Genomic DNA, 16,318 nt, shown 5'->3' on the forward strand with positions numbered 1-16,318 from the left:
CTGAGAGTTCCTCAGACAAATTTTTTAAAACATATAGTAAAAAAGAATGATTATATTATCTTAATTGCCAATAAAGATAGGACAAAATATTTGATCCTTTTAAAAGAAATAAAAATTCCATCTGTTATGTACATGTATAGATTGTGCATATAAATTCTAGTAAAGAAAGGTGACAAGTTTACCTGAAGCAAATTTACTATCAGGCACCACCTAAAAATTATGGATGTGCATATAGCCTGCGTGAATACATAACTGCACTGAAAACAATGCTTTCTGTACCTCCATACTGATACAGATAATTAGGGATATATACCTGATGCTGACTTGATTTTGGATGATTAAGCCAGAAATCCCATTTTTTTTGTTACTAATATGCTGAAACATTAAAGGTAATTTATATGTGTGTAAGATATGCAAAATAATTTTGGAGGGGGAGAGATCTTGGTATAAAACACAAAGCCTATGAAAATAATAATCAATATAGTGAAGAAATTTTAAAAAAATTAAGTGGGAGGTAGGCTTTAGGCTTTATTACCTAGTTTCAGGAAAAGAAAATCTTTTCTTTCCTTCTTCTACAGCCAAATTGTTTAAAAGTGTTAACTATTTAACAGTTTTATAGCTATTTATAACTGTTAACTATTTAACCTACACAAGAGCAGAAGTAATAACATTCTAGTGAAATCCAAGATCTATAGATATAAATCTATATGTATACAGTGTGTATGTATCTATAGACCTCAGATGTCACTAGAGACAGTATTGACTTTTGAGACTAATGTGTAAAAAAAGATGTGATTTTGAATGATATTATGTACATGAATGAACAGTTTCAGAATTTTCCTGGTTGACTATGGATTTTCTTTATTCCTTCATCTTCTCCCTCCTCACAACTCTATACTCCCAACAAAAGGCATTAAACAATTTCTGGTAATAGATACTTAGGGAAGCATGTTAATTACACTTCCTTAAGTATCTAATTTACCATCATAAAGTGAGTTAGGTAAGGGAAAAATCTTGCTCAGTAAATTTCCCTTATACTTTAAAACTAACCTGATTTTTATGAACTGTGTTTGTTTAGGAGTAGCAAACATGCCCACTGTAAGAGCAGCAACTTCTATTGAGGGCTCATTATCTGATAGGCACTGGTCTGAGTGCTTTACACATATTCATTTAATACACAAAATAACCTTATAAGACAGGTACTATTATTGTCTTCATTTTACAGAGAAGAAAACTAAGCCACAAGAGTTGAATAACAGATCAAGTTCATACAGTAGGCAGTGGAGCCAGGATCAAACTCAGGCAGTCTGGTTCCTGAGACTGTGTTCTTGGCCCCTGTATTATATATATTATATTTGCTCTTTCAGAAGTTTGTGGAAAAGAACTTTTGTTTGTAGGGGTGACTATATTTCAAGTCAAGTTGAAAATCAAGGTCCTGGTTTGTGAAAACAATCCTAAGGCACTGATTTCAATAAGCACTTATTCTGTTCTGGGGCCAGAGTTAATTTACTACCAAAATTTGTTATTCAGCTTTAAGCATATAATGGAGAAATTAGTAGACTCATGTAGCTCAGAAAGAGAATAAAAGATTTGGTTTAATCTTGTCATTGGTTAACTTGATACACTACCTGCTGTTTCCTCAGCTGTAAAATAGGACGACAAATAATAATTCTGATAGCCTTCAAAAATAACCCTGAAATGGACCTACTGTACAACATAACTCCAAGTAGTAAAATTCACTATGCCCTAAAGAGAAGTTTGTGTCCTATCATTGCTGTGACTTTTTGTTTTCAGAAAGAATAAAATAATTTTACATATCATCCTTTAACTGGATTATACTATATTAGAAAAACACAAGCAAAAGACAACATGCATTACATGGGATACACAATGTGCAGAGTTACCATAGATTGCCAAAAAGGTGGTCCTCCAATCACTGCCAGCAAATGCATGATTATTATGAAGATTTGCACTTCAGTCACATCAATTCTGATTAGGTACAAAAAATCCAAAAAAGCAGAATTACTCAAAACAATTTCAAGTTAATAACTTGCAAGCTTAGCAGCATTCCTCTATCATGCACAATAGAAAAAAATCTCAAATATTGAGGAAGGGGGAGAAGGAGGTGTCAAAAATTTGTTATGAGCAAAATCAAATAAAATCCAGAGTGTTTTAATTTCATTTGATGAATTTCACAGAGCAATAAAAACCCCTCCTTTCTAAAGATAATTTCTGACTCATTGAAGTTGGGCTGAAACTACAGCTTAACCTTTCTCACCAAAAAAAAAAAAAAGAAAAGAAAAGAAAAAAAGTGTGCGTGTATTAAATTTTGAATGTCAAGCAGAGGATTGCATTGTACTGCGATATAATATGAGATCTTGAAATAAGTGCTTTGTAGTATCAAATGGAAGAAATGGTGAGCTTTTACTGAAGTAACATAAATCTCTGATACCTTGGCAAAACTTACTGCCCTTTAGATATATTCATTTAATGCCTTCCATGATATGGGTGTGAAAAAAAAAATTCACCCAATTCTCAATCAAATTCTTATACTTATTAGGTCAACTACTCTAAGACGTCTAGAAAGAAGATACTGAAAGCAGCCAAGAATTAGCTTTGAGGTTGCTGAAAATGATCTTACAGTCAAGAAGAGACAAACCTGGTACAAAAACAGGGCAGTAGAAATTAGAAGCCTGAAAGCCTGTAAAAAGAATATGGGCATATTCTGAAGACTGAGGAGCAAAGCAAAAACTGGTGTTCCTTTCCCTCTGTAAACTAGCACTTTTTATAATCTTGAGATTGTCATTCTCAGATTACTGGATCCAAATGCCTTTTAATTTTACTGATTTATCCTACAGATATGCTTGCACAAAATGTCTGTACAAGGTTATTTATTACAGCATTATTAATAGTTGCAAAACTTTAAAAATATCTCTCAATGAGGGAGTAGTTATAGAAATTATGGTACTTCCATACAGTGAACTATTGGGTAGCTTTTAAAAAAAAGAGTGGGGTAGCTCTCTAGTGGTGACATGGAAAAAGATCAAAGTTATATTGGGTGAAGAAAAATGCTGCAGAATGTGTATATGAACTTTTTGCATAAAAGAAGAAGAAAAATAATATTACATTTTAATTTTTGCCAATAATTACATAACAAATTTCTGGAAAGATACATTACAAACTAAGAACAGCGGGTACCTGTGGGAACTGGACAGCTGGAGATGAGGATGAGAAGACTATTCACTGCACACCTTTTTTATAATGTTAGTTTTTAAACAAAGTAAATAATTTATCTATTAAGAAGGTAAACTTAAAAAAAAAGTCAGTCTAAGAAAACTGATAGCAACAACAGCAAGGGGGTTCAAATCCCAGAGCAGAATAGAGCCCCCATTTCTAAAATTGATACTTCAAGCAGACAATCTATCATGTGAGCTTAAGACATTTAAGTTTTATGCTGATAATAAATAACCAGATTGAGACCAATCTCTCACAACTAAAAAAAATTACCTTTGGTTGCTCAAGAATGTTTTTTAAATAGAAGCATATTAAGCTGCAAACATATAGTGATGTAGTTATCTTGATATACACATTTATTGGAAAAAAAATGGACTGAATTAGGCTCAAAAGAATCTGTAGAGCTGACCTGGTGAGTGATGTTGCCAATAAGGGGAATTACACTCAGTAGCAGACTCAGGAGACTAAGCAGGTGTCAAAGATGATCGACTCTGTCTTGGGTGGAGGAGGGTAGACATCTTACAACATTTTGCTGGATATGTGAAGTAGCCTTTTGGGAGGGGAAGGGCCAGAAGTATAGAATTACAAAATAAAAATGGAGGGAACCTCATGCAATTAATCTTTGTACCTTGGATGAATGTAAGTAAAAGAGATTAGGAAACATGAAAGATCTTTACAAAGCCCAAATTGGGATTCCTGGGAAATTTTTATGGATTAGCCTGTTTGGAAATTTTGGAAGACAGAATTCTGTAAACCGTTCAGATATCATCACTGAATTTAGATGAACAATGCCTTAATGTTAGGAGGGAGAGTCAGGGAAAACTTACTTACCAGTTGGTAGTTAGTTAAGAACATTTTTTCCTGTGTGATTATCTGATTTAGCAGAATACTCTGTACTCCAGGATAAAGCCCTCCTGGTCTGAATCATGAGAATTGCCTATCACCACTTCTGGATGTGTGGCTCTAATCTTGACTGTCAATGAAAAAACGTTCAGTGCGAGGCCATCCCGAAAGAGAGAAACTAAGCAAGCTAAGTGGGACAGGTGGCAGAAATGATTAACAGTGAACAAGAGTCAATGATTCTGTTTAGAAGAGAAGTGGTTACCTGACAGTCCATTTTTCCACCCTTCCACTAAGAAGTCTCTCAATATGGGTTGAATTTACTGTAACACATATTAGGAGGGGGCTCATTTTACGCTTTTTTGGCTATGCAGGAAAGACAATTATCTAGAGAATATTATATAAGGCAGGAATTTGGCATTTCTGTAGTCACTTGTTATTTTCAAAATAATAACATGGGTGATAATATTTCCAAGTGTTGGAACTATTTCTCTAAAACAAAAACAAACAAAATAATCAACCTCCACAACTACACCAAAAATAAGCCCTTCAAGGGACAAGGGCTATGTGGTAGAAAACCACCTAAAACACCAGAGTGACTTTTTAAAAAAGACATGGGAAAACAAATCTCTTAACTATAGCATTAGATTTTCACAGCCTAAAAGTTTCAGAGGGGGGAAATTAGATGATAATAAACATAATTTTCTATAACCATGAAAGTATTTAAATATCTTGACTGGTATTGCTTAAATAATTTCTTATTTCTACTTTATTTTAGTATAGGTTTTGTCAAAGGACAAAAAGAACTTCCCCAACTGCTGTGGATAATCCATGAGTACTCTGGTCAGAACACACTTAAATTACTACTACAAGCCAGCAACAAACAACCCATTCTAATGGTTGTCACAGAAGAAAGATGGAGAAAAGCAAACCAGTTGTGGAGATTGAGCTCTCCCATTTTTCTGACAGGGGAGCTGTAAGTGTGGCAGTCCACAGTGAAAATAACCTTCAACACTCATAACAAATCCCTTGGGCCCATCACTCTTTACAACATCCTAATGGTCAACTAAATAAGAGGTAAAGATATCAAGGTGTCCTAAATAAATATGAGTAATTTTAACTTCAACTTGTTTAACTAACAAGAAATAGAAGCTTTCTAGCTGGAGTGAGGATCCTAGGGAGGCTTCATCACCAGAGAAAGACAGCTTAAAAAGTTCCCTGATCAGGACAGCTAGTACATGAGAAGTACAGCTTTTAAAAGTGATTAAGGGGTGCAACAACTCCAAACCATCTAAGTTAGCTAACTATAAAGAAATTTTCTATTTTGAATGTCTCATTTTTATTTCTTAGTGTTCAGAGAGATTCCTAACAAATGCATTTGGTTTGAATTCCAACAAGACTCAGCATTAACTGAGGAATGTGAAGGGATTTAACTGACATTCTGTGAGCGTTGATAAGCATGTTAATCGTCATTTCCTAGCATTTTTAATATCAGAAATAAGACAATTTAATCTAGTTTTCATCTACATATGGCATATGCATTTCAAAGATATACTTGCAGTTAATTTGGAAACATAATGTTTTAAATTAAACTATACATAATAAATATAATTTCGTTGTAACTGGCTTGGCTACCAGCTTGGTTTTAACAGAGAATACGCACTAGGGCTAGATTCGCAGTGTCACAGAAATTCTGATTTGTACAATTTGACTTGTTAGCTACTATTTTAAAAGAAGCATTTTGCTTAGGAAGTCATTGAAGGGGGCTGGAGTCCTAGTCAAGGATTAGATTGCTGTTAACTACGGATTTGCAATTATTTGTAAATGGATCTGATGTTCTAGGGAACTTATACATAAGCAGAATATGGCACTCATTATATATTTTACCAGGGTGGGTGAAATACTAGTAGACCGGAATGAAGATTGACCTAGAAATTCAACATACTGCCTTCCAATATTTTACTTCCTACCCTTCATAAGGGGCAAACTGGGCATGACAAGCTTAATGTCCATAACATTAACTATACAGCTGAGTGACAACTATGAGTATTTTAAAGTCAAGTGTTATATATAGAGAAAGTCTAAGCACCTATTTTTGAGATAAGCTGAATTATTTAAAACAGTATTATCTACCACATGAGTGACTATACAGATCTTTAGACTATCTGAGAAGACTAAAATAAAACAACAACCCACCCAGTGACTTTGAATAAGAGAAAAATAGGCAAAAGCTAGAATAGAACAAGTCCTCTAAGAGGAACTAAAGTTTAGGTCTCAAATTTAAGGGGGCAGCCTATCCTTATCACCTTTGGCAACAGAAAAATTAGAAGACAGTCCTTTCACCTCATTTAGTAATAATCTCAGAGTTAAATAAAGGGATCATGGACATATTCTTCCTCTCAAAATAGCACAATCAATTTTGAAAGAAATCTGGAAATTATTGTGAATTACTAACACAGGTCTTAAAATATAATAATAATGATAATAAACACTATGACAAGCACTGTAGTCAGTACATAACATGTTTTACTCTTTTAATCTTTACAACTATCCTAGGAGGTAGGAAATATTACCACCATTTTATAGATGAGGAAATCTGGTCAGATAGGGTAAGTGACTTTTCAAAGGTTACAGAAATGATAAGTGGCAGAGCCTTGAAAGGAATTAGTGTTGTTCCTACACAGTGCTAAAACTCTTCTAATTTTTAGTCTGCTAATCAACTGGGACAAACATTTGTCATACGTTTTTAACTTGTTACCACTAAGATGTCTGTATGTTTCAGGATGAAGGTTCTTGCATTCTAACACAGTTTTCCCTAAAATGGCAGAATACCACAGGCAATAGCTAACACAGGAAGTTTAGATGCTAATAAATTAATTTGGAGACAAATTAAAAAGAACAACTCTTTCTGAAGCTTATATTTTCCTCTGACTTTGTAAAGAAAAAAGAAAGTACATCTGACAATTTCATTTCCATGACCAAATCAGTTAAAGCAACACACATTAAAAGCAAAGGAAAATCTCTGTAAGTTAGCAACTGATAAAAGTGAAGACAGTATTATCTGAAGAAAAAATGTATTTCCAAAACATTTTTCATGATGTTAAAATGCTTTAGTTCTAGAAACATTTTAATAGGAAGGGTTCTATAAACAGAGGGTCCTTTGTTGTCATAGACAGACAAGGTGAAGGTAAATAATAGTCAGAATCCTGACTATTAATTTAAGAACATTGGTGGAAAAAAACCTTTTGTAAGTTTAATTAATATTAATAAATGAGCTATCAAAAATTATAAATCTAGACAACTGCAGTGAGCATAAAGCTTCAGGTCTTTGGAGAAAGTACCAGAAACAGGTTAAGCGTAAAGGAGTGCTAAAGAATGACACATCCTGAGCTATGCATATTATTCTACTCTAGGTGGGAATCCCACAAATAATTATGCCAATACACTGTAATTTCAATTGAAAATGGCTTTAGTTTTGTTCCTAAAACATGCCTATAGTACTTTTTAGTATACTCCATATTCCAAGTTTATTTGAAAACATGATATAGGATATCCCTCACTACGGATTTGTCACCAAAGCCATCATTACTACCATTGAATAACTGGATTTATAATGCTACAAGATACCTTTCAGAAAGAACTGCTATCAGACTCTCACTATTTCTATCATATTATTGAAGCATGTTTGGGTATGGGGACTCAATGCACAAAACCTAATGCTGCCTTGTACTGATAGAATGATCTGTAGTATGAACAGTTCCCCAATACTCCCTAAACTGCAAAATTTTTTAAAAATCTATTTTTCTTGTAAATAAACCTTTTCATACTAAAGTGTGAAGGATTCTGGAAAATTCCATTTCTTAATAAATCTGTTTAAACTTTCAAAAGTCATAAGGCCAAAATTACAATTCTAATATGAAAGAAAAAAAGATATTATTACTTACTCTTAGCATTAATTAAGGAAATAGGTATTTACCAAAACAAAACAGAAAAAGGAGGGTATTCAAAGAATAACTACAGTAACATGAAAAGCTAAGAATACTTAGCTTTTAAAGCACAACTAAGAGAGGAAAACAGTAAACAAAACAAATAGAAGTGAGAATAGCTTCTAACATTAAATTTCTTATTTTTTTAAAACCAAGATCATTTAATAGAAGCAGAAAAACTAGTACCAGGTTTCTTAAAGAATATTAAGAGAATAAACAGAATTTTTCCTACATTACTATAAAGAGTCCTCTCAACTTACCTATCTAAGGAAAACTCTGCTTGCTTTATTTTGTTAAAAATGTAAATACCAAAAAGTTCTGTTTAATGGTGGAAAGGTATTTGTTTCAAAAATATTTCATAGAGCAAAAATGTTACAAGGTACAGTAGGTAAATGGGAGAGAGAATTGTTTTTAGCATCAAATCACCAGAAATATTATATTTCAAAAAATTTTGTTTAATAGGGTGGATTTTTATTGCCCTATATCTTAAAATTATTTGTTTTCTAATAACCTGTTTGTCTGTGAAATACCACAAGAACACTTTTGAATTTTTGTTTTTAAATTACTCTGTGCATGACAAAGGTGCTGTCTTTATTGAGTTCACGCCATTGTTCACTGGACAGCATGAATATTCTAGCAGTTACCGTGAAGTTCCAGAACCAAGGACCCAGGGTTCCTGTGAGAAGCTGGCATATTATAATTATGATCTGGGACTCTGTAACATCGAATCTATGCATAAGGAAACAAACATTTCAAAATAACTTTACTCAGAGCTTTTGCTAAAGAGCCCTACTAAAACAAGGTAGCAAAAATAGATTTAAAATGTAGCATTCTCCTTATAAAGACATCTAAAGATTCAATGAAACAATTTATACAGTACAATTACTATCCTTATGCATACAGGTATACTTCTTACCCAAATCAAAACAGTATAAAAGTTTAAAATTTAAAACTGTAATACACTGAATAAATGACATAAATAGGCAGCTGGAAACACTGGAACTAAAAATGCAGTCAATTCTTAATTACCTAGGAATGGTGAATACTACTTGCCAAATAATCACACTGGCTGTGACATAGGTCCCCTCAGTGCCAGAACCTATCCAGACTTCCCTGTGGATAGAAATGCTTCCCAGAAGCCCCAGTGGACAGTCATCTATCTATGTGCTTGAAAAACCGCTAATCATCTTATACCCTTCACTTCTCCACACCTCATCCTGCTCCTACCTCTGCTATTTCAGTAAAATTACCACATGGATGTGGAAGGGGCAAGAGGGAAAGTGAAAGTATGACTTCTTTTGATATGGCCAAAGCAAAAATCAAATTGGCCATTTCCTTATCCTGTTTCCTGTTTCTAGTCTAAGAATCTTATCATTTTTCTTTTCTCTTCCCTTAATTCCCCATCAGCATTATAACTCTCTTCTATATTGGATTAGTTTATTAGTCGTAAAAATAGTTAAAACATCCAATTCAATGGTGACAGAAATAGAGTATCAGTATAGAACAGGCTTCAAATAAAAACTACATAATCAAAATTAAGAACTGAGGAATGCTAATGAGATAGAAAGAGGTCCATGATTTTACCTGATGATCTGAGAGTTCAAACTACAATCTAGGTTTTACATTAATACAAATGCTGTAGTTGTTTTAGGATATTATCTATAATAATTTGATAAAATTTAAATGGGCAGAGTCCAAATGAATGAATCATTGCTGAGGAAAAAACAAAACAAAACAGGTAAACTAGAAACTAAAAGGAAAATCTCTGGTATTTAATAATTCATGCGATAAATCTTAAACATTTAAAGATAGGCAGATCCTATACAGGAATTTAGTAGGAAGCTTCCTAATTCTTTTATTTTTTATTGAAGTATAGTTGATTTACAATGTTGTGTTAGTTTCTGGTGTGTAGCAAAGTGATTCAGTTAATAAAATATAATATGTATATATAAAATAACGTAATATGTATATATAGTACGTATATGTTATATAACATACTTTATAAATAGATAAGTTATATAACATATATTCTTTTTCATATTCTTTTCCATTATGGTTTATTACAGGATATTGAATATAGTTTCCTGTGCTATACAGTAGGACCTTATTGTTTATCTATTTTATATATAGGAAATTTCCTAATTCTTAATCCACAGAAAGTGGATTACGTATTGGGTTGGCCAAAAAGTTCATTCGGGGTCTTCTATAACATCTTATGGAAAAACTCGAACAAACTTTTTGGCCAACCCAATATAACAGACAACAGTTTTTAATTACTTGGAGGTAGGAGGTCTTTGAATACTTATTCTTTAGAGGTTACTTCGATATGAAGATAAACTGGATTTGTCACACTACTAGTAAATACACAGCCTATTAACTTTTTTCAATTAACTACAGAAAAGAAAAAGCCAGAAGTTATTTACTTAGAGAGGAATAAATGTTGGTGGCAAGCTTTTTAGCTAATGTAAATGTGAAACCCTAGATGCATGAATTGAAAAATGTCATAAAGTGAAGATACTCTGCCTGCTATAACTATAAATAATAAGCACACTAGAAATAATATCTATAAAAGTAACAGACTCTCAGAAGGAATCTTAGATATCATGTAATCCAAAACTCTTACATTACAAATTGGGAAATGAGGCCCACAAAAGTCATGGGCCTTGCCCAAACGGATATACAGATAATTTGGAGATAACACGTGAGGCAAGACACACTGGCCTGAGTTCAATCTATTATAATTCCTTTCTTTTATTCTCTCCCAAAAAGATAACAAGAGTATTTTTTTTCTGAAACGATAACTTAAGAGTTTTACCTTTCACAGTGTGTAAGATTTTTTAAGACCTATGTCTTACAGAAATGTAGTCTTATTATAGATTGTTTAGGGTTTCTAAAGATTTAATTTATAAAAATGATTCTATACATACATCTACAAGTTATATATTTAAAAGTATCTGGATACAGAGGGTTTAGATCTTAAGAAATGTGAACTCTTCCATTTAATATAATCCATAAACATTAAAAGAATATTTTACAAACGTTTACAAATGAGCTTCAACTCGTAATTCTTCTCTTCTTCCACTAACCCAATCCTTCTATGCAGTTCTAGCCTCTAAGCACATATCCCTCCCTCAGTTTTTCATATCCAGGCTAGTAAAAATCCTAAAGGTCTAAGCTGGGTCTGGAAGGTCCCCATGAGCAGTACTATCTCCATCAGCTCTCTACTTACTCAGTCCAGAAGCACTGTCAGGACAGAGGTCTGTCTAGCTGTGACAGGTACTGATATTCTCTGTGCAAGGCAGCTTTTAGCAAATCAGATTTTAGTAATCAGAACAAAGATATAGCTAGCTCATACTTTCAGGGAAGAAGTATCCAAATCACATTGGTTTTTTCACAATACCTGACTGTGAATGAAAATTATTTAGTTATGGATAAATTATTATGCCAATTTTTGTGCAAGCACACTTAAAAACTAAAAATAGGGACACTAGGAGACTAAGAAAAACAAACAAAATTTCTTCTTTGGTAAATATACTATTTTATAAGGTTATTAAACATATAACAACCTGGATTTATTATATATATATTAAAGAAACCTCATGATTTTTTTGTCACTCGTGTATAAATATCAAAATAAAACAATTAAAATAAAAATGTTTTAAAATAAAATTCCCAAGATGCCTAAGGCTGCTTTCCCCTAAGGAGGAAGAAAACGCAAGTGATTTTTAAAAATTTCTTTTCTCAAATTATATTTGAGAATTGACCTTTCCTAATTAAATAAATAAAATTTGGACTTTCTCTTCCACACATATAAACTTTACTTCAATATTTAAGCTACTATACATCTGCCTATTATATCTGCTTTTAAAAAAAAAAATATGTGAAATCTGGGGCTTCCTGGTGGCACAGTGGTTGAGAGTCCGCCTGCCGATGCAGGGGACACGGGTTCATGCCCCAGTCCGGGAAGATCCCACATGCCGCAGAGCGGCTGGACCTGAGCCATGGCCACTGAGCCTGCGCGTCCGGAGCCTGTGCTCTGCAGCGGGAGAGGCCACAACAGTGAGAGACCCGCGTACCGCAAAAAAAAAAAATAAATAAAAAAATAAAAAAGTGAAATCTAAAATGGTATTTTTAAAACTACTTTAGAAATATCTATATTATTCTATATGCTTCCATTACATTGGTATTCTGATAAATATTTCCTTAAATGTAAAGCACTTGCAGTATATTTCTATGAAGGTTGTAGCTTGCTTTTAATTTTAAAAATAACTAAATTCGGTGTTGCTTTAATGTGTATGCAAGATTTCAGAAAATTGTATACAGTTTTCCCAAATCAAAACCAATCCCTTAGGGAATTCCTTGGAGGTCCAGTGGTTAAGACTCCATGCTTTCACTGCCAAGGGCGCATGTTCGGTCCCTTGTCGGGGAACTAAGATTCCACAAGCTGCGACCAATTTAAACAAATAAATAAATAAATAAAGTCGATTTTTTAAAAATCCTTTACAATACACGTATTTAATTTAAACTGAGAAATTAAGTCCAAATGGTCTCGGTATTTCTAGATATTTTTTCATACCATTATAAGGAAGCACTACAGTCTCAGGGGGAGAGTGTGCTCCTAATCTAGTCCAAACTGCCTCATACTCTACTCCTTTGGGTCCTGCATTTTTAGCAGTCTAAGTTCGATAAATCACCCCCCGCTTTCTTCAGGTGTCTTCAATCTCTTTTCTCAGTTTCTTCTGTATGTTCAAAATTTTCCCATTAAAAAAACAAACCCCGTCTTCCTTTGAGCCCATGTTTGCTCCTCTGTTACCTTGCTCCTTCCCATCCCAGCTACACATTTTATAAGTAACCTGTATTAACTGTGTGCTTATTTATTTTGTTCACTTCTGTTCCCTACAGTCTGGCCTCATTTTGAGTCTTGGCAGCACTTAGCATTGTTCTCTTTTGAAATTCATCCCTCTACTGACTTTTCATTCTGGTATGCCTCCTCCTACTCTGGCTGTTCAATAATTTTCATGGGCTTCTTTCTAGGCTTGCTCTCTATGTTTTCTGCTATTCTCATTCTATTTGGATGTCTAAAATCCCTCACATACGTGTTCTAGATAAAACTATTCCTTTGAATAGGTTCCTCTCCCTGCAGGGCATTTCTCCACCTTCCATCCAACCACCCAAGGAGAGGAACTGGGAGTCATTCCAGTCTCTGCTCTCTCATTCATTCTCCATAACCAAATACAGACTACAGACAGTTTCTACCTCTTAAGTCTCTCTCCAACCTATCCCTTTCTCTTCGATAGAACTGTCATTGTTCTAGTTCAGATTTCATTGTTCCTTACATTTAATTATGCTGATGCCTCCTAAGGGATCTTCTTACTTCTGTCACAGCCCACTCCAATTCACCCTCCAAATTGTTGCCAGACTGATATTTCCAAAAGGTACTTTTGTCATTTCCCTGCTTTAGGTCCTGCAAAGGTTCTCAATAGATTCAGGATAAAAAGCCCTCAGTTCTTGGCAGGACATAGAAGGCCCTCAATTTTCTGGATCTTCTCCAGCCTTATCTCCTGCCACACCCCTATAAGCATCTTATGATTTAACAATATAGAACTGCTTTCAGTTCTTCAAGTATATATTTCATCAAAGGAAAACACTGCAAGGGAAATTTTAAGACCGGCAAAAAGAAAGTTGTGATAGCAAATCACTGCTAAAAACACTGTCTATTTAACTCTTCCCTTGCTTCCACGGTTCATTTTCTTTCCTTCCTTCAGTTCCTACACCATGTAGCTGGTGCTGCTTTACTTGAAAGGGAAAGAAAATAAATTAGGGCTAGATAAGCTTTCAAAATAAGGGTTTGAAAGTTAACTGTGAGATCATAACCAATGAAACATAAACTATGTGAAAAACAGATACTACAAATTCTGCTATTTTTGAAAACAGTAACATCACAAACAATTAAAACTGAATTAGGACAAACCAAGTGATCCTAGAAGTCTATCATAATTTGTGGTTTTTACCTAAAGCAGAAAAAAAACTATGAAAACATTACTGAGATAACGTAAAGGCTATGCAAATATTGAGGGAAAACATCTGCATATAATATTTTCGATTACTGCTCTTTTCTAATATCAGATATCTTCAATATTTTCTGAGCATAGATCATTTTATAAACTGCTGATGAATGCACAGACATACAGTTTTCAACTGGACACTCATGTCCACTACTGTCACTTGAGACGTGCCTTAAACATGTTCTCTAAATCCTTTTATTTTTAAATTCTTCCAAGACATGTCTTTTAGTTAACATCCAAAGTATTAATAATTATTCATTTACTGTCATAAGAACATCTTAAAATTCTATTTAAATAAGGTTAGCAAAAATCACCTGAAGTGAACTTGTAGGGAACAGCTAAAAATTTCTATGCATTCTGGCTTTTTCAAGGCCTAGAAAACTAAGTTGATTATCAGTGATCTAAAATTTTAAAATTCATTAATCATTTGCCTTAATGAGAAATTAGGTTAAGATATTCTCCTATAATTTGACATCAAGATTTTTATTTTGATATTCCATGAAGTTTTCAGAGTCTTTTCTCAAGTTATCTTTTAATCCTACACCGTGAAAAAAATAAAAGACTAACTTGAGTAGTGTAAATAGGATCTGTGATACTTAATTAAACACCAGTTGGTGAATTCCATCCTTAACATTGTTCCAAGACTGGTTTACTCATTAATATTTACGGAAAAGTACTAATCACCAGGTAGGAACTATTCACTTCGGAGTTTGAAGAAAGTTTCTATTTCATTTTTTAAATTGTTAGGCATTTTGTTGGCAGTAGTAATCTACATGGTGTGCTCATATCCACTAAATTATTAAGAGCTTAGATATTTATAGATTCATAAATAAAACGATGTGAAAAGAATAAAATCTAATTAAGCTATGATATTTAGAGATAAGAGTTGCTCTTTGCTTTCATAAACTATCTTTTCTTTCCTGAAAATACATTTTCATGTGTCAAAGTAAAACATAGTGTTAAGGTGAATAACAGTGGGGAAAAAGAAAAATGAATTTGTCTGAGGGAAATACAGTGGATATGAGTGAAGGGCCTACTGTTTTTCATGTTACTTTAAAAATATTGGTTGGGAGGTTCTAATATTTCCTTCTTTTAAAAAGTGTGACAGAAGGACACATGATTGAGACCGTTACATAGTAGCTAAAATAATGAGAGCTTTAAACGTCTTTTATTTACTGAACTAGTGATTTAATCAAGTCCTAATACTCAAATACCTATAAGCAACATTCTACATATTTGAAAGAGAAAACAAAATCACCATTAAGTGTTACTTACATTCCAAATCGCAATGTTCCAGAAACATATGTTTGCCAATGTGCACAATAGAACATGAATGTCCCAGCAAAACAACAAAAAAACATCCAGTCAGGGTTTGTCCCCAGTTGCACTGCAATACAAGTTCCAAGAACCACGAAAACTGAAAAAGAAAGATCACAATGAAAACTGAAAAATCTGAATAACAAACATTAACTGAGCTGGAAATGATTTTACACGAGGCAAAAAGAAAACATGCTGTGAACGTACAATCTTCTCTCAGTTATCTATGCAAACAGGAAAGTAGGATATAATCTTTTACATTATTATTTACCCTGTAATTTCGATCTCTTCTTTCACTACACCACTTAGTGGAACCAAACTTCTTGAAAGCAACTAAAATACTTTAGCATTTTTTGGAGTCCAGGCATATCTCATTTTATTACACTTTGCAGATACTATGCTTCCAGATACTGTCTTTTTTTTTTTTTTTTTTTTTTTTACCAGTTAAAGGTTTATGGCAACCCTGCATCGAGCATGTCTATCAGTGCCTTTTTTTTCCAACAGCATTTGTTCACTTAGTTATCTCTGTGTCACATTTCGGTAATTCTTAAAATATTTCAAACTTTTTTCATTATTATTATATTTGTCATGATGATTTCTGATCAGTGATCTTTGATGTTACTACTGCAGAAAGATTACAACTTGCTGAAGGCTCAGATGATAGCATTTTTTTAGCAATATTTTTTAATTAAGGTATGTACATTGTTTTTTCAGACATAATGCTACTGCACAGTTAATAGGCTAAAGTGTAGTGTAAAAATATCATTTATATACACTGGGAAACCAAAAAAATTTGTGTGTCTCGCTTTATTGCAATATTTATTGCAGTGGTCTGGAACCGAACCCACAATATCTCTGAGGTATGTCTGTATTCCC

At 33.4% G+C, this 16,318-nt stretch overlaps 1 protein-coding gene across 1 annotated transcript in view; it reads right to left on the reverse strand.

The window, feature by feature from the left end:
• CEPT1 (choline/ethanolamine phosphotransferase 1) overlaps positions 1-16,318 on the reverse strand; it is a 35,676-nt gene that overhangs the window by 7,121 nt on the left and 12,237 nt on the right. The window contains exons 4-5 of the mRNA XM_007449282.1: positions 15,401-15,542; positions 1,905-1,989 (exon numbers count right to left, since the gene is read on the reverse strand). Of these exons, the coding sequence (XP_007449344.1) occupies positions 1,905-1,989; positions 15,401-15,542 (227 nt within the window). The remainder of the gene's footprint in view (positions 1-1,904; positions 1,990-15,400; positions 15,543-16,318) is intronic.

Source organism: Lipotes vexillifer, unplaced genomic scaffold (assembly GCF_000442215.2).
Source record: "Lipotes vexillifer unplaced genomic scaffold, Lipotes_vexillifer_v1.1 scaffold393, whole genome shotgun sequence".
NCBI classification, from domain to species: domain Eukaryota; kingdom Metazoa; phylum Chordata; class Mammalia; order Artiodactyla; family Lipotidae; genus Lipotes; species Lipotes vexillifer.